General features: G+C 40.1%; 1 protein-coding gene across 1 annotated transcript in view; it reads right to left on the reverse strand.

The window, feature by feature from the left end:
• Nucleotides 1–417: 417 nt before the first annotated feature.
• The window catches only part of TMED10 (transmembrane p24 trafficking protein 10), a 43,442-nt gene continuing 24,281 nt past the window's right edge, over nucleotides 418–19,578 (reverse strand). Inside the window, exons 3-5 of the mRNA XM_037984286.2 lie at nucleotides 16,617–16,690; nucleotides 4,668–4,794; nucleotides 418–3,922 (exon numbers count right to left, since the gene is read on the reverse strand). Coding sequence (XP_037840214.1) covers nucleotides 3,801–3,922; nucleotides 4,668–4,794; nucleotides 16,617–16,690 — 323 coding nt within the window. The 3' untranslated portion in view covers nucleotides 418–3,800. The remainder of the gene's footprint in view (nucleotides 3,923–4,667; nucleotides 4,795–16,616; nucleotides 16,691–19,578) is intronic.

A 19,578-nucleotide genomic window follows, 5' to 3' on the forward strand; every position in this document is an offset into this window, starting at 1 on the left:
TTTAGGAATGAAAGGCAAGGGAGACGGCTTTCTGTAGGAGTGATTCTATGTAGTTGCAATTTTAATTGCAAAAACCGCAATCACTTTTGAGCGAACCTCATAGTAACAGTTTCCAAAAGAGAGAAGATAGAATAAAATGCCTAGCTTACAGAACCATATTTGGTCTGAGGATGCAAAATTAAGGATTCTTAATTATATATACATATATATGTATAAAATTTACATATATTACATACAAAAAATATAATCTTTTACTAGCTCATATAAACTATCGATCTGCAGTAACTGAAGAATAACAATATTTTTTCTCTAATTCATCAGGTATCATTTGCCATAATTTAAAATGGAGAAATATGGAAGAATTATCATCAATCCAGACATAGAAGTACTCAAGAGTAACAGAATATACACCTAAAATGGTTTCTGCTAGCCTTTATTTGAGAAAATTTACACAAAAATCCCCAATCCAACATTTACAAGTGAATCTGTATAAATCCCATATGCCTCTTTCCCAAACAAACCGAAAAATGGCTTTATGACAGGGGTCCATGACAATGGTATACAAGGCTTACTTAAACTGCATCATTCTCATTTATACAGACTATTTTGGATAATATGCTCAAAAATGGAGGAAAGCACATAACACCCCTGATTTTAAAGCTTATTTGCTCTTGTGTCAGTCTTTTGTCAAAGGCAAATACTTTTACTTTTTGGATAAAACCAAGGTATAATATCAATTAACTTTTAAACCAAAAGCACAAAATGTCCCAGTTGATAGGCATGAGTAAAGGGAAGGGACATGAAAGAATGTCATCTCCTACAAAGCTTAAGTTTAGGGTCACACTTGGGAACAAAAGCATCAACAACATAAAATATTCTCTTCTCCTATCTTCTTGACATTTTGTCACATCAGAAGAACATAACTAACAGAGTAGCTTTCATTGCTCCTAAAAAGGGGAAAGGCACCAGTCAGAAATAGGAAAGAAAATCTTGTTAGGTTAATGGTACATAATAGAATTTCACATTTAAAAGTTTAAAGATGGAGGCTGGGCATGGTGGCTCACGCGTGTAATCCCAGCACTTTGGGAGGCTGAAGTAGGCGGATCACTTGAGGTCAGGAGTTTGAGACCAGCCTGGCCAATATGGTGAAACTCTACTAAAAATACAAAAATTAGCCAGGTGTGGTGGTGTGCGCCTGTATTCCCAGCTACTCAGGAGGCTGAGGCAGAATTGCCTGAACCCAGGAGGTGAAGGCTGCAGCAAGCCAAGATAGCGCCATTGCACTCCAGCCTGGGCATCGCAGCAAGACTCCGTCCCCCCCCCCCCAAAAAAAAAAAAGTTTCAGGATGGATCTTAACCCACATATTATTTTCTCTACTTGGATGCATCCTCTGTGACTTAGTATATGTAATACTACAGATAGACTTTCTCAACCTTTGCTGCCTATGCTAAGGATCTGCAGCCAGGTTCTCAGAAGCAGTACCTACCAATTCTCAACAGCAGATGGCAATGTTGTACAAGTTAACGACAGAGCTACTTTTATGCCACATGAGAGGAAGATAAACAGAGTCAAAAGGGGGGGAAAAACGGTTTGAGTTCATAGTAGCAGGAACATTAACAGAATAGCCTGAGATTTTAACAACATAACTCATTCCCTCTTCCACCTTTGTACTTTATCCAGGTCAATACATCAGGGTTCTCTAACAATTTCAGTATTCTGCTGCTTTACTGTAAGATACATGTAATTCTTGCGACTGTGATTAAACAAGCCCTGTAATAGTGAGCAGGGTTAAAAAGAGATTACAGAAAGGATAAATTCCTACCTACTTTCTTGGGAGATGTGGGAAAGATTTCAAGTCACAACATTTTTCATAACTTTATAAACATGGTCATTTATATCCACATTTTCTCTTATTTACATTAGTTTTGGCCCTTAGGCACCTCATACTCCTACAGTGATTATTGGCTTTGCTTTCTTAACATGTATTTTTAAGTATTTACTCTCTTAATGGCCCTCCTAGATGTCTATTTTATACATCGTATCTCTTAATTCTCTAGATGGAACACTGAAGGACAGGAATTAAGTGACTGGCCATGCAAGAGCTGGAAATTTTATTTATTTTTCCTTGGCATAAGTTATGTTAAAAATTCAAGCAACCACGTATCAAACAGAGGAATTTTATCTAGGATATAATAATAATAAAAAAAAAACTCTCAAAACTCAATAGTAAAAAGAACAGATGACCTAAATAGAAAACAGACAAAAGACATGAACAGACATTTCACCAAAGAGGATATATAGATGGCAAATCAGCACATGAAAAGATACTCAACATGACTGGCCACTGGAAAATGCAAATTAAAACCACATGTGGTGTCATTACACACATCTATGTGATTGGTTAAGATAAAAAATAGTAATACCAAACGCTGGTGAGGATGTGAAGAAACTGGATCAATCATACATTGCTGTATGAATTGTATGAGTGGCTGTATGTAAAAGGTACAGCCACTCTGGAAAAAGTAGGGTAGTTTCTTACAAAAATATACGTGTTTACCATACAACCCAACAGTGCCCTTTTGAGCATTTATCCCAGAAAATGAAAACGTATGTTCACATAAAAACCTGTACATGAATGTTCATAGCAGCTTTATTAGTAAGGGCAAAAAACTGAAAACAACTCTTATGTCCTTTAGTGGGTGAATGGTTAAGCAAACTGTGGTACATCCATACCATGGAATACTACTCAGCAATCAAAAGGAACTGCCCAGACTTCACAACGATGCAACATATGCATGTAAGAAATCTGTACATACCCCCTAAATATATAAAAATTTTTAAAAGAAAAAAAGGAAGAAACTATTGATACATGCAACAACTTGGATGGATTTCAAGGGAATTATGCTGAATGAAAAAAAGTCAACCTCATAAGATTACGTTCTGTATGATTCTGTTCACACAACATTCTTGAAATGACAAAATTACAGAGATGGAGGACAGAACAGTGGTAGCCACAGGTTGGGGTGAGGGTATAAGAAAGGGATGTGACTGTGGCTGTAAAAGGGCAGCGAAAGGGATTCATGTGACAGAACTGTCTCTTGTGATGGTGGTCACATGAATCTACACGTGATAATATTGCATATAATTAAATACACACACGAAAAAAGTTCAAGCAGTTAAGCACAAATATTTTAATTGTCTAAAATGACATTTTCTTTAAGCGTTATCTACAGTTCAAAGCTCATTTTTATGAGGTGTCACATCCATCACCATTTTAAGACATAAAATCATGAAAAGGTATCACCAGAAGCTACGTAAACATTTCAGCTAAGGGTAAAGAGAAAGTTAAGGGTGTTTTCACAAGGAAATTGAAAGAGGGCAATCCGAATGAAGTCAACATGGTCACACAAAAATCTTGGTAAAAGAACTAGAATGGAAGCCCAAGCTGCTGAGCAAGTGGGAGAAAAGAAAACATACTCCAAACAGATCACACAAGGGAACCCAGGACAAATGCTGACTTTGGCATTATCTAGGTAACCCCTATTTTTTTGTCATAGGTGACTCTAATAATAGACCTATTGTTGCAAAACCAGTCAAAATCCTACCAAATTAAAAAGTCCCTCATTGATTTGTTGGGTGTAGGTGGTACCCCATGTCCTCCCACACCAAGAGATCAGTTCTGGCAAGAAAGCTCCAACATGCCTTGATGGTGCTGTTGGTAGGATGCCTTAGGCCAGGCACATCCCAGCGATGTTCTGCTGGCTGAGGTACAAGGTGGGAGGAGAATATGCCTCATTCATTACTCAATCAACTTCTTGGCCTTGAAGAAGCGTCGTAGGTAGAAGACCTGCCAGGTGGCTAGTCCAATGAGGCAGAACATTGAAAAGATGCTGAAGTATAGGACCCGAGTGTTTGTTGACTCTAAAAAAACCAAAAACATTGTAAACATAATGAGTGAGCCTCCTCAGCTGGCTAAACAATGGCAGGGGAGGGATGTAAAGGCAATTAATTAACTTCACTCTGTCCCTAGGTCTAATAGTAGGATTTCAGATAATTTTTTTTTTAAGTTCATTATCCTGGCTGGGCGTGGTGGCTCACGCCTGTAATCCCAGCACTTTGGGAGGCTGAAGCAGGCAGATCATGAAGTCAGGAGATCGAGACCATCCTGGCTAACTCTGTCTCTACTAAAAATATGAAAAATTAGCCAGGCATGGTGGCACGCGCCTATAGTCCCAGCTACTTGGGAGGCTGAGGCAGGAGAATCGCTTGAACCCAGGAGGCGGAGGTTGCGGTGAGCCAAGATCACACCACCGTACTCCAGCCTGAGCCATAGAGCGAGACTCCATCTCAAAAAAAAAAAAAAAAAAAAAAAAAGTTCATTATCCTATATATAAATGTTGAAAATAACAAAGATTGCTGCTATCAATTTGATATGGGTATAGACTAATTGAGGATGCTGTCAACTGCCTATCACAGTAGCAATTTCTACTCTCTTGAAAATCTAACAAGGCTCATTTACCTTTAGCAGCAACAACAGCGAAGTAAGCAATTTCCCTTCCATATACCCGCCTTGGCAAAACTGAGAAAAGGATACACCAGAATTGAAAGTTTGGAGACTGTCTCATTTATGGGTCACTTAAGAAGTAAGAGTCGCCTTCCCCCTCACCGTTGGTATCACGCATCTCTTCTTCTCTCTTCTTCATGTAGGCAAAATCATTAACAATAGATTCTGAAAGGTCTTCTAGGCGTCGCAGCTCTACCTCTAACGGTTTGAGCTTCTCAACTTTTGCAATCTGGAAAAGAATGGAATATTTTCAGCTCTCCAAAAACATCGCTTCAGTCAAGAACATAAAGAAGGCAACAGAAGAGTCTTTTTTAAAGTTTCACCAGATTTAAATTCACTCCTATCAATCATCCTAACATATTTTAAAATTTGGGCTTGTTTCTTTCCCTATAGACTGTATCTTTCCATTTCAGACCTTTTCCTATACTTTAATTTTGACTAAAATCTCTTTACAAGTAATATAATAACCACAGGCTATAAAGCAAGATATACTATTGTCTCAAGATTTTTTACTTTTTTTTTTGAGACAGAGTCTTACTCTGTTGCCCAGACTGCAGTGCAGTGGCATAGCCTTGGCTCACTGCAGGCTTGACCTCCTGGGCTCAAGCAATCCTCTTGCCTCAGCATACCGAGTAGCTGGGACCACAGTCATGCAGCGCCACACCCAGCTAATTTTTGCACTTTTTGTAGAGATGGGGTTTTGCCATGTTGCCCAGGCTGGTCTCCAACTCCTAAGCTCAAGCAATCTGTCCGCCTCAGCCTCCCAAAGTGTTGGGACTACAAGTGTGAACCACCATGCCCAGCTGATTTTTGACTTTAGAAAAGCACTTTACTTTGCCCTTCCACTCATGTCTAAGAAGTAAACAACATTATTAATATAATAAATGTGAGTCATATTAGGTCAAACCTGGTTTTAGAAGAAAAACCACTAAATTCATTAAACCTTTGACAGTACATATGAATGTGAGCATGTGCTTTTATAGCATTAAAGTAATACTTCAAAATACACAATTAGACAATTCTGGTTTGTTCATATAAATCCTACAACAACTTTTAAGGTTTAGTATCAGAGCTCAGATGTGAGAAAACTGCACTGAATTTTTTATGTATTTTTTTTTCTTTTAGAATGACACAGTTATCAAAAGAAATCTCCAAGGAATTCCCTGTATGCTGAGGAATGAAGGATGTCAGAAAGAAATTAACTGTCTTCTGTTCTCAAGTTAGATCCCTAAGAAAACTCTTAAGAGTATCTAATAACTAGAGGCATCTATCACACCAAAGATTGCACTATTCTGTTTTTTTTCTTATCATAATCTTAGATTATGCTTTGCTTTAAAATGGGATACACCACCAGAGCTTTCCAGATTTTTTGTTTTTGGTTTTTTTTGAGATGGAGTCTCGCTCTGTTGCCAGGCTAGAGTGCAATGGCATGATTTTGGCTCACTGCAACCTCCGCCTCCCAGGTTCAAGTGATTCTCCTGCCTCAGCCTCCTAAGTAGCTGGGACTACAGGCATGCGCCACCACACGCAGCTAATATTTTGTATTTTTAGTAGAGGTGGGGTTTCACCATGTTGGCCAGGATGGTCTTGATCTCTTGACCTCGTGATCCACCTGCCTCGGCCTCCCAAAGTGCTGAGATTACAGGCGTGAGCCATCACGCCTGGCCAGCTTTCTAGATCTTAAAACTTCTACATACCAGTTGCTCTTAAAGTTTCCACATAGAGAATTCTTTAATAACTATCTTTCTTTCTTTTTATTAATTTTATTTATTTATTTATTTATGGAGTCTCACTTTGTTGCCCAGGCTGGAGTACAGTGGTGTGATCTTGGCTCACTGCAACCTCTGCCTCACAGGTTCAAAACAATTCTCCCACCTCAGCCTCCTGAGTAGCTGGGATTACAGGTGTGCGCTACCACACCTGGCTAATTTTTATATGTTCAGTAGAGATGAGATTTCACCACTTTGGCCAGGCTGGTCTTGAACTCCTGACCTCAAGTGATCCACCCGCCTCGATCTCCCAAAGTACTGGGATTACAGGTGTGAGCCACCACACCTGGCTACACCTAATAATTCTGTTTCTATATCTGCTTCTTTACTCCCTATTTATTTACATTCCCTATGGCCCACTTTTTTTCCTCTCCTTTGTTCAATTCATTGTCCTTGTTCTTTCTCTTTGTGAAATGTTAACAGCAGTTAACAAGGGATGAATAGGAGGAATTTATTTTACATTTTCTTATTATATTTTTCACTAAATGTGCGATGAACAAAAGTTATTTAAAATAAAACAAACTGCTGTTAAGATTGGGATGTAAAAATTGAGTTTATATTTAAGGTTCATAAAAATATGGTGATAGACGCGATGATACACCTACGTTTTCTCTCACCAGATGCACATTTTTTTGCATTTATAAAATGTTGGCTAGAGTTAACGGTGTGACTGGTAACTGCAGAACAGCTTCTGGGTGTAAGATTTAACCAACAGTTAATGCACAGAGCTAACTTTCTTAGGTGAATGGCCAAATGCCAGGTTTTGTCATTAACCTAGAATATATATCTATTCATTGATCTCATATAGAGCTGCAGAACAAAAAAACATTCCCCAAGAAAAATAAGAGGAGCTATACAAGCTGAACCTTAGTCTAACATCTTCCCTCCTGCTCTATACTTCCCCACTCTGAGCTTCCTAAATGAGACAGTATAAAGGAAATGGCATGATACTTCTTAGAGATAAATTAAAGTTCCCTAAATAGAAACTTGCAAAAGAAACTGGAAGTGAAACTACGGCTGTGCCTCTGCCAGCTGAAAATGATATTTAAAAAAAAAATTACTTTAAAGCCTATTGAATCCCCCAGCCCCTGCTTTTCTTTATTTATTTCTTTCTTTTTTTAGTTAAAGGACAATAGTCCAGAGACCTAAAACCCAAAAAACAATGATGGAATTAAACCTGGTACTGAAGATGGCTTTTGTAGATTACAGCCCCCCATAAGCTGTTCTCAATCTCTTTACAGTAATAAAATTTATTTTTTAGTTGTACAACCAACACATAAATATAGTCTTCTGCTAAAAATTTAAACTATCCAGAAGCAAAGAGAATATGAACCAAAAGTCTACCTTCATGGTTCCTCAATTCCCACATTGCTTTCCAGAGGTAACGATGCTTATAAACTTGATGTATTATCTTTCCACACCTTTTCGTCTGAGACACTATGCTTTTATATGTAAATGTACACAAAAATATAACAAAATATATTTATAAATGGCATCATACTACACATATTGTCCTACAGCTTTTTTCCATTTAATAAGATCTTTCCAAAAATGGCAGTGCTTATAAATTTACCTTATTCTTCTTAACTACTGCATAGCATTCCACATTGCTAGTATTCTACATTGTTTAGTTAATCATTCAATCCCCAACTCCTTTTCTAGTACAGGTGCTACTCCAGACTCTATACCTCTATTCATAACCAAACAGTCAAATTCCTATCTTCAAAGCTGATTTTATTTCCTCCACAAAATCTCTGCTGAGGCCAAGCATGGTGGCTCACACCTGTAATCCCAATACTTTGAGAGGCAGGAGGATCACTTGAGCCTGGAAGGTCAAGGCTGCAATGAGCTGAGATCATGCCACTATACTCCATCCTGGGAGACAAACTGAGACTCCGACTCAAAATAAATAAATAAATAAATAAATCTCTATTGAATCCCATCTTTCATCCAGGAAATTATTTTCAGACCTTCATTAGTGTGATGAAGGTCTCATTTTGGTCTCATTTCCTAAAAGCCATTTTTGCCTAATAATTACCTTCACTCATGATACTAATTTAAAATATAGAAATCTTAAAGAAATCTCAAGAGACTAAAACAATACTGAAATCTAACTTGCCATTCCAAACACCTAGTACACCATGGATACTCAATAGTAAATAACAACAATCATGGATATATTTCTACGTTGAATCTAAACCTAGAAATCAAAATAATATCTGGAGGAAATCAAAGAACAAAAATCTTTTCAAACCACCAAAATCTGACAGACTTAACAATTAAATGCTATTAAGGAAAGCAATTCCACCTTCCTCCATGTGAGAACACAGTGAGAAGGCAGTATGCACTCAGAAGAGGGCCCTCACCAGAACCTGACCACACTGGTACCCTGATCTTGAACTTCCTTGAATCCAGAACTATGAGAAATAATTTCTGTTGTTTATTTTATTTTTATTTTATTTTTTTTTTTGAGATGGGAGTCTTGCTCTGTCACACAGATTCTCCTGCCTCAGCCTCCCAAGCAGCTGGGATTACAGGCGCACGCCACCACATCCAGCTAATTTTTGTATTTTTAGTAGAGACAGGGTTTCACCATGTTGGTCAGGCTGGTCTCAAACTGCTGACCTTGTGATCCTCCTGCTTCAGTCTCCCAAAGTGCTGGGATTACAGGAGTGAGCCACTACACCTGGCCTGTTTATTTTTCCAAAAGAAAAAAATTAGCCAGGTGTGGTGGCTCACGCCTGTAATCCCAGCACTTTGGGAGGCTGAGGCAGGTGGATCACTTGAGGCCAGGAGTTTGAGACCAGCCTGGCCAACATGGTGAAACCCTGTCTCTACTAAAAACACAAAAATTAGTTGGGTGTGGTGGTGCACACCTGTAGTCCCAGCTACTCAGGAGGCTGAGGCATGAGAATCCCTTTGAACCTGGGAGGCAGAGGTTGCAGTGAGCCAAGATGGCACCACTGCACTCCAGCCTGGGCTGGGTGGACTCTGTCTCAAAATAAATAAATAAATAAATAAATACATAAATAAATAAATAAAGAAGTAGTAGTGTTAAAAAAAAAACCACACAACTTCATTGCAGGCTGGACGCAGTGTCTCATGCCAGTAATACCAACACTTTGGGAAGCCAAGGCAGGTGGACTGCTTGAGACCAAGCTGGGCAACACAGCAAGACCCCATCTCTATTACAAAGTAGTAGTAATAATAAAGAAAAAAAACTTTACTACAAGAATATATAACAATAAACTTTTATTACCAGCTTAAAACAAATGTAAAAAGTTTCTTGATTTTTTTAAAAAACATTTTAAGGCCTTAACGTTTTTTCTGAGTTCTTATTTTTTTTTTTGAGACGGAGTCTCACACTTTCCCCCAGCCTGGCATGTAGTGGCGTGATCTCAGCTCACCGCAAGCTCAGCCTCCAGGGTTCACGCCATTCTCCTGCCTCAGCCTCTCGAGCAGCTGGGACTATAGGCGCCTGCCACCACGCCTGGCTAATTTTTGTATTTTTAGTAGAGACTGGGTTTTACTGTGTTAGCCAGGATGGTCTCGATCTCCTGACTTTGTGATCTGCTCGCCTCGGCCTCCCAAAGTGCTGGGATTACAGGTGTGAGCCACTGCGCCTGGCTCTGAGTTCTTATTATGTGCAAGGTACCAAGGTAAGTTACAATCTTAAGCTCTCACAGCTTACATAGTAAGTCATAACCATAATATACGGCTTTATGTAGTAACTTCTATAACAAAGATACACATTAAAAACAGAGTTCTAGTCGGGAGGACAAAGTGAAGCTTAACAGCAAGTGCGTGAGCTGGGTCTCCCAAGTTGGGCAGGACTTCTAAGAGGGCATTCAAGGCTGAGGGGAACCTGTAAACCAAAACACGGAGGGAGTAAAGTGCAGGCATGTTTAGCAACTATGAATAGTCTAGACTTAAGTAGTCTGGTGTGCTAGAAACTAGACTATAGGATATGTGTGCATGTACCCACATAACTGCCACACACTTGTGCTTGGGGAGGGTAGGGGATAAGGGGATAACAGCAAATGACAGGCTCAAAAGTTAGGCTGAGACTAAATTGGGGAAGGGGAAGAAAAAGGTAGAATAATGAATCAGGGTCATTCATATATGCTCACAATGTGGTATATTTTGTAATCTCATTTAATCCTCATAATCCTATAAGGTGAATATTTTTATCCTTAAGTTTTACAGATGAGGAAACTAAGTCTCAGAGGTATTAAATATACTTGCCCAAAGTATCACAGCTTGGTGAGTTGGCATTAGAATCCAAGTCTATGTGAGTTTATTCTGTAAGTACCAGAAATGTAATAAAGAAAACCAGATGACTATACTAAGCTTTTCCTGAATCAAAGGTGAAAATGAACAAGCTATATTAGGCCACAAGGATCTATATAGGTTGTCCTATTTGCTTGACTAATAAAGTTTGACTAATAAACTTCCTGGGTTTCCCATTGCTATTATTTTTGCAGGGTCACAGAGTAAAATTTTAAAACGAATCATGTAAGTATTCTCAAGAAGACGCTCTTTACTTGCTCAGAACTAAGCATTTAATAAATAGCACTGAGACTTTATATCACTGTACAAAAAGCTAAAAAAGAAATCCTCAGTATCAAAATTCCCACTTTCTGTTGTTCTGCTCTTGTAAACAGTTGATTAAACTGTTCGAAGTATCTGTAAGAATGCCAAATTATACATGTTTCATGAAGGCAGGCTGGTATTCTATTCTACTTTCCTTCATCACTGGAAGCATGAGGTATGTTTTGCCAAGTCTGTAAGACAATGTGCACCACAGGTTCTCCAGCAGGGGCTGACATTCCCCTGGCAGGCTGCATGTAGTTGTTAAATAATCGAAGGATGTTATAACTTTCAAGGTACTTCATTTTGCAGTGAGTCCCTCATTTTTCAAATGAGGAAACTAAAGAGTCCATAAAGTTACTCAGCCCTTTGGGTGCCCAACCAAAATTAACAGTACCATGGTCTCTTAACTCCCTACTCAGGGTCATCACAGCATTTAAACTGCGAAACTCTGCTGTAAAATTCGAGAACAGAATCCTTGACTTCCAAAAGCATTTATGCTCTCTGTACCCAAATCTGACCTATCTTTCAAGCCTCCTTGAAAGCTTCCTTCAACCACTCCTGTCCACGCTCTCTTCCCTGAAGCTCTACAGCACTTACTGTGTCACACAGTTAACACTCAATCATATATTGTCACATTCACAAATTGTTTTATTTTTATCCTATCCCTTCACACTAGTTTGGCCCCTGAACTCAAGGAAATTAAAATGATTTATAGTTTATATAGTCTTAAAGACCTGATACATAGTAAACACTTGTAATTGATCTGTTCTGCCCACTCTATGCCTTCTTCAAAGAAGGCAACTTTCTCAAAGTAGCTAAGTGCTGCTGGTCCCCTGAAGCAAGTGTTTCTTATGTACTAAAAGCACTCTGCATTTATTTTTTTTCTTATTTTTTTCTTTTTCTTTTTTTTTTTTTTGAGATGGAGTCTTGCATTGTCAGCCATGCTGGAGTACAGTGGCATGATCTTGGCTCACTGCAACCTCCACCTCCCAAGTTCAAACAATTCTCCTGCCTCAGCCTCCCGAGTAGCTGAGATTACAGGTGCCTTCCATCACACCCAGATAATTTTTGTATTTTTAGTAGAGACAGGATTTCACCATTTTGGCCAGCTTGGTCTTGAACTCCTGACCTCAGGTGATCCACCTGCCTCAGCCTCCCAAAGTGCTGGGATTACAGGTGTGAGCCACTGCGCCTGGCCTGCATCTATTTTCATAAGGCCTGCCGCCTAGGAGAAAGCCTTCTCTACCACCATATCTATTAACATCATTCTTACTGGTCATGGTAGGTACCATTTGGAAAAGCTACAAGTTACAAAGCCTTTTCCTATATAACACATCCAAAATACTGGTAAAATTAAACTCTTCTAAAACCATATCCAAATCTTCCATTATAATGAAGATTTGAATCTAAAGAGTTTACAGAGTTATAAGTAACTGTACCAAGAAACGGTATTAACTTTCTGAAAAAACTGCTTCTTAAAACAGAGATGTTAATCTAACCTCTAGGGAATCTCTAAATTCTTTTCCTTGGTGGAGCATCAAGATCCAAGACGGAAGCTTCTTGTGACAAGACAAATTCAGTCAAAGTAGTTTGCGGCCTCCACGCCTCCCACCACAGCCCCTACCAACTCCAGGAACACAGCAATAAATGTGAAGACCATCTACTCTAACACAAGCAAGATAAACGTAACTGGGCTGGTACAGTGGCTCATGCCTGTAATCCCAGCACTTTGGGAGGCTGAGGTGGCTGGATCACTTGAGATCAGGAGTTCGAGACCAGCCTGGCCAACATGGTGAAACCTTATCTCTACTAAAAATACAAAAATTAGCTGGGTGTGGTGGTGCACATTTGTAATCCCAGCTACTTAGGAGGCTGAGGCAGAAGAATCGTTTGAACCCAGGTGGCAGAGGTTGCAGTGAGCTAAGATCACGCCACTGCACTGCACTACAGCCTGGACGATATAGTGAGACTCTGTTTCAAAAAAAAAAAAAAAAAGGATTTTGGATCTAGTACATGGAATCAGAGTTCCTCCTTCCTGAGAGCACTCAGATAAACAGAACTTTTGGACAGCTGTTGCTCCAACCAGGGCAGGTGTGTTTTTGGTGTATCTGTTGATAGCCAATGACAGACAAACAGAACTGCTAGGCAAAACGGTATTTTACTCATGGGACACATAGATAGCCCAGGAGTTAGAAGATGCGTCAGATAGCTTCTTCTTTGTTGGACAGTAATTGCCTGCATTCTCCCAACTGCACAATCAGACAGTAAGTCCCTACAAACAACTGCTCTAATTCACAAATCACAAGCTAAAAAGAAGTGGCTCGGTTCACATCCTGAATCTACAAAGATACACCCTCTGAAGGGCAAAAGCGAGACAGTGGTCAGAGGTTCATAAAATACAATACAGGAAATCAAAATCAAAAGCGCTTTATTTCTGAGGACAGAGAGAGGCATTCTTTCTCATTAAAGAATCAAACAACAAGACTTAATGCTTCTTCACAGTATGACAAACACTCTGTCTTCCAAATAATATCATCTTACATTTGTATTGTGTTACACAGCAATTTCATATGGATTAACTAATAACAATTTAGGTAGGTAGTGTGGTACAATTACTATCCAATCTTACAGGACCACATGGGATTTCAGAATTATGAGTCCACAAATATGAGGGAGAGACGTGTTGGACATGAAGAAAATTAAAGAAGTGTGCCACATTACCAAATCTTAATACTGATGCCAAGGGTTCCAAATCCTCTGGAGGTAAAGCCTCTCCATTATCTCAAGGGCCTGAAATTAAATCATTCAAGTGATTCTCTTGCTTCAGCCTCCCAAGTAGCTGGGACTACAGGTGCCCGCCACCATGCCCAGCTAATTTTTGTATTTTTAGTAGAGATGGGGTTTTCGCCAAGTTGGCCAGGCTGGTCTCCAACTCCTGACCTCAGGTGATCTACCCAACTTGGCCTCCCAAAGTACTGGGATTACAGGTGTGAGCCACCGTACCCTGCCAGCTAACAGCCATTTGTAAGCAAGGTTCAAGGGAGCCTTGCTGCATACTGAAGAAATGGCTGGTCTTTGGACCGTGTCATAGCCATTCCTCCTCTACATCAATCTGGTCTGCTGCTGGGGGGCAGAAGTGAGGGGTAGGAGAGTGGGGACAGATGTTAAAGTAGTGGGGAGGAGTTTCTTGGTTAAGAAGTAGAACCTTGGAGCTGTGCTTTAACTACATGCATAAAGAAAGGCTTAGGACATGTCAGACATCTGAAGCAGGAAGCTGGCAAAGGAAGCACCGTGGTTTCCTTTGGGCTAGGGATTCCCCTCTTGGGTTAAGCAAAAGGTCAGGAAAGGTAAAGCCCCTTTCCTAATGTTTATGAAGTCCAAGGATGATGGAAATTCCAGGAGGTATAGGGGTTCTAAAATGCTATACGACAGTTCTGTCCAAAGCATTCTTTATTTAAACCCACAATAATGTCATCTGTTTTTGAGGAGAACTAGCTACGTCTACTGTCTAATAGGGCATTGATGTGTTGTTATTTAATAAATACCCTTGGGCTGGGCAGGGTGGCTCATGCCTGTAATCCGCCAGCACTTTGGGAGGCTGAGACAGGCGGATCATGAGGTCAGGAGATCAAGACCATCCTGGCTAACGTGGTGAAACCCTGTCTCTACTAAAAATACAAAAAATTAGCTGGGTGTGGTGGCGGGCACCTGTAGTCCCAGCTATTTGGGAGGATGAGGCAGAATGGCGTGAACCTGGGAGGTGGAGCTTGCAGTGAGCCGAGATCCCGCCACTGCACTCCAGCCTGGGCAACAGAGCGAGACTCCATCTCAATAAATAAATAAATAAATAAATAAATAAATACCCTTAATGACAGCCAACATGTTGGAGAAAAAAATTACAATAGGTAAAATTCCACAGAGTACAAATTCAACTGAGAATGGTCCACAGTTCGGGAATAGAAGCAGTAACCACAAACTAGAAATCATTTCACCTATTCTTCCACCTCATAATAATGACATCTTCCTTTGTGTTTTGTATCTTACAAAAGCACTTTAAAATAATCTTATTTACATATAATTAAGATTCTTCTGAATCATGAAGGTTTAAAAAAATTTTTCAACTTACTCTTACATTCATCAAATAAAGAGGTTTTCTTGTTTTATTTATTTAAATTAAACTAGCCTGGAAACAGAAACAAACAATTGAAAAGTCTCTACTGGAAACTGTCTCCCATTCACAACTATATCACTTGCTCCCACTTACTGCCTCTAAAGAACGCTACCCAGTTTCATTCAATTGAGGATTTGAACAAGGAAAGAGCTGCAATTGTTGTACTACTTCCTGTTGCAGAATTAACCAGTCATTTCCAATCTTCTTCCATTTTAGGATATTTCCCTTCCCAAGTCCTGTCCAAAGAGAGAGCAACTTCTGTTCCACTATTCCTAGACAATTTCCCTAAATCACTTAAACCAATTTTCCTTCATTTCCTTAGTTTGCATTCTTCAAAAGCCCATTCTATTTCCTGTGCCCCACTCCTCCTTCATGCCCTTATGTACTGTTTTGCTGGGTAAAAATACTCTTATCTTTCTGTAAAGATCAATTATCTAGTCTTAAATAGTTCTTGTGGTTTTTCAAAGGTGTGCTTTGTTTGAAGAACCCTTTTGTGCTGCCCCCAAAGTCTCGCAGAGATGAAAAAGGCTGTTGCCCTTCTCCTCATTCTGTGCACACCTCCATCTCCCTGTCACCCAAATAAATGTCAGTTTTTATTACTCTATAATGAATACTTCCTATCAGCATGACATTTCTATTATCAACATTCCTAGTCTCTTGTAGCTTCTTCCTCCACCTGCCCTCTTCCTTAAAAGTCTGAAATTATTTTAACTCAAAACTATATTTGACTATTGTTATTTCCCAAAGACAAAACAGTTGTTCAAGACTAAACCCCGCTGAATCCATGCCCTAGATATATATATAGATATATACAACTGTTGGTCTTGGGGAAAAAGTCTTAGGAATTAAAAACAAATCACTTTTCTTAACCTTGGGCATTTACAAATAACTGAATTCCAGCTTTAAAAATGTAAAATATCTGTCTCTACACAACACACACACACACACGGTTTCTGCCTCAAGAGAACTAATGCCATATGCTTCAGTGTTTTATCAAACCCACATTTCTGTGGGACAGTTAGTTCAGTCCTTTGGCTGACAGCACAGCCAGAATTAGTCTTCAAGGCTGTTTTTTTTTTTTTTTTTGAGACGGAGCCTTGCCCTGTTGCCCAGGCTGGAGTGCAGTGGCGCGATCTCGACTCACTGCAGCCACTGCCTCCCGGGTTCCAACAATTCTCCTGAGTACACTAACTGGGATTACAGGCGCACGCCACCACGCCTGGCTATTTTTTATTTTTAGTAGAGATGGGGTTTCACCATGTTGACCAGGCTGGTCTCAAACTCCTGACCTCAGGTGATCCACCAGCCTCGGCCTCCCAAAGTGCCGGGATTACAGGAGTGAGCCACCACGCCCGACCAAGGCTGTTAATACAACTTTTTGTTCATGGCTGGCTGTCACAAGACTGCTAAGAAACCACAGCCTTTTGGGCAAAGCACAGCCTGTTGGCCTGCCGAGGTCACAGAAACCTCACAGCATAGCACACTGCTGCCTCCTCTGGCTGTTACAGCAGGACATACCTCTTCGTAATTTTTCGCCTCCACTCCATGCTTCATGTCTAGGATCACGAGTTGGTCAGGTATCCGCCCTGTTCCTGAGAAAGAAATCAAAGGATTCATTGTGTGGAATACTTAAAATTCCGGGAAATTACCCACCCACCCACCCGCCCTCCCTCTCCAGAACCCCTACCCTCTCAATAGAGGGAAACAGCCACAACTCCTCCCCCTGCTCAGTTGCAGAAAATTCTTGGCTCTGGCTAAAATCACAAACATTCCAGACAAAGCCTCTATCTGTGTGGGGTGCCGGAAAGCAACAAGAACATGCTGCTGGCAAACATCTCTGAGCAGGCGAGGACACAAGATACTGCAACTGGTACTACAGAGGAACAGAACAGAAGGGAAAACACACAGGCTTATTGAATTGGGAAATAAAACTCAAAAATCAAAACAGTGTGAAATTGAGTGGCATATAAATCAAGAGATAGTGGCCAACAACTTCGGCTGAAAATGCGTATTTCCACATCTGAAAAGGTTGCCCTGTCAAATTTTGAGGGAAGGCCATGATGAATTAGGATTGTTGGGTATGAGCTAAGCTTAGATTTACTTAATATAAATCTAAGTACTGAAAAGAACATAAGTTTTATCTAATATTCCACTTTAATTCAAAACATTTTGATCAATGTATGGCCTATTTCAGTAGAAGTACAATGTTACAGAGCTATTCCCACTAAGCCCTTAAAAGAGTTACAACAGCTGAAGAAAAAAAAAAAAACTTTACAGTAAGAGTTCAAATCTCAGGGATGCTTCTTATAATAGAGTTCATGTTAGAAGAGTCGATCTGATTCAGCTGGATCAAAGAGGCATACTAATCTTAAATCATCAAGTAGGAGAAAGGAAAAGACCCAAAGAGCCCCAGAAAACTGTTCAGCCCCAATCCCCTGGAATTCACCTAGTTATAAAATTTACAACTGCCTGCATGAAATCAAAAGGTCTGGGATACACAGTACCACTAAAGCACTGAGGTTCCTGAGACCATAAGCCACACTGAATGGTATTGTACCCTCTGATGCCTGAGAGACACTGTAAGTTTTCTGAAATGAACTGAAGTCAATGCAGTAACTACTCATTGAGAACTCACTAAGTACTAGAACTGTGCTGGAGATTTTAAAGGGACATGCTATGGCTTAAATGTGCCCCTCTCAAAGTTCATGTGTTGGAAACTTAATCCCCAATGCAAGAGTGTTGAGAGGTAGAACCTTTAATTTTATTTATTTATTTAATTAAAAAAAATTTTTTTAAGATAGGTTATTACTCTGTCTTCCAAGCTGGAGTGCAATGGCACGCACCATCATGGCCTACTGTAGCCTCAAACTCCTAGGCTCAAGCAATCCTCCCACTTCAGCCTCTCCAGTAGCTGGACTATAGGCGTGAGCCACCGCACCCAGGTAATTTTTGTATTTTTTGTAGAGACAGGGTCTCACTATACTGTCCAGGGTGATCTGGAACTCCTGGGCTCCTGCGATCCTCCTGCCTCAGCCTCTCAAAGTGCTGGGATTATAGCCATGAGCCACTGTGCCTGGCCGAGAAGCAGGACCTTTAAGAATTGATTAGGTTATGGGGCTCTGCCCTCATCAATAGATTAATGTCATTATCATAGAAGTAGGTTTGTTTTAAAAGTGAGTTCAGCCCCTTCTTGCCCTCCTGTGCATTCTCTTGCCATGTGATACCTTCTGCCATGTTACTGTGACACAGCAAAAAGGCCCTCACCAGATGTGGCCCCTTGATGTTGGACTTTCCAGACTCCAGAACCATGAATCAAATAAATTTCTACTGTTTATAAATTACCCAGTCTGTGATGTTCTGTTATAGCAGCACAAAATGGACTAAGCCAGGATACAATCCCTGCCTTCAAATAATTCAACTGGGATCTAAGACATATACACAAAACGACTACAGTGAAAATGCAAAGCACTGTAAAATTTTAAGCCAAAGGAACTGGTTCAGACAATCCCAATATGGAGCAAAGGGAAGAGGAAGGAAGACAGTAGTTGTGGACAGACTTCACTAAAGAGGGAACACCTAAAGGCAGGACTTAGGCAAAGTACTCTAGGCAGATGGCAAAGCATGAGCAAAGGCTCAGATATTAAAATCGGAGTACGGCATGTTTGAAAGACAGTAAAGAACTTCTTTTGGGATGGGTGCAATGGCTCACGCCTGTAATCCCAGAACTTTGGGAGGCCGAGGCAGGTGGATCACTTGAGGTTCGAGTTCGAGACCAGCCTGACCAACATGGTGAAACCCATCTCTAATAAAAACACACAAACTAGCCAGGCATGGTGATGCGTGCCTATAGTTGCAGCTACTCCGGAGGCTGAGGCATGAGAATCGCTTGAACCCGGGAGACAGAGGTTACAGTGAGCTAAGATCGCGCCACTGCACTCCAGCCTGGGTGACAGAGCAAGACTCTGTCTCACAAAAAACAAAAAAAAACAAAAAAACAACTTCTTTTGGATAGATTGGAAAGATTAATTTGAAAGCAAAGAAATATAAATAAGACTGCACAGGGTAAGACTGAGAACAAAGTAAGACAAGCCACAGCGTCTTCTGAGCATGAAAACAACAAACAAAACAAAACAAAATGTCGCACCCAGAGTGTTCTGTTCTCCCAAATCCAATGTGTAATCCTGATTATGCCATTGTCCACGGAAGATGTAATACAAATTTCTGATTTTCTTTCCTCATTGAAAAAGTTGTGAAACTTAAGCAGTTCACAGCCCCACCTGGTCCAAATGATCAGGATATCTTCTTACGTACAGTCTTCCAACTACCTCCCTGATTGTCACAGCACAGTACAGTCACGCACTGCATGAAGACAGTTCAGTCGAGGACGGACTGCATATATGAAGGTGGTCCCATAAGATTATTATAATACTGTCTTTTACTATATCTTTTCTATGTTTAGATACACAAATAGCATTGTGTT

Source organism: Chlorocebus sabaeus, chromosome 24 (assembly GCF_047675955.1).
Source record: "Chlorocebus sabaeus isolate Y175 chromosome 24, mChlSab1.0.hap1, whole genome shotgun sequence".
Taxonomy (NCBI): Eukaryota; Metazoa; Chordata; class Mammalia; order Primates; family Cercopithecidae; genus Chlorocebus; species Chlorocebus sabaeus.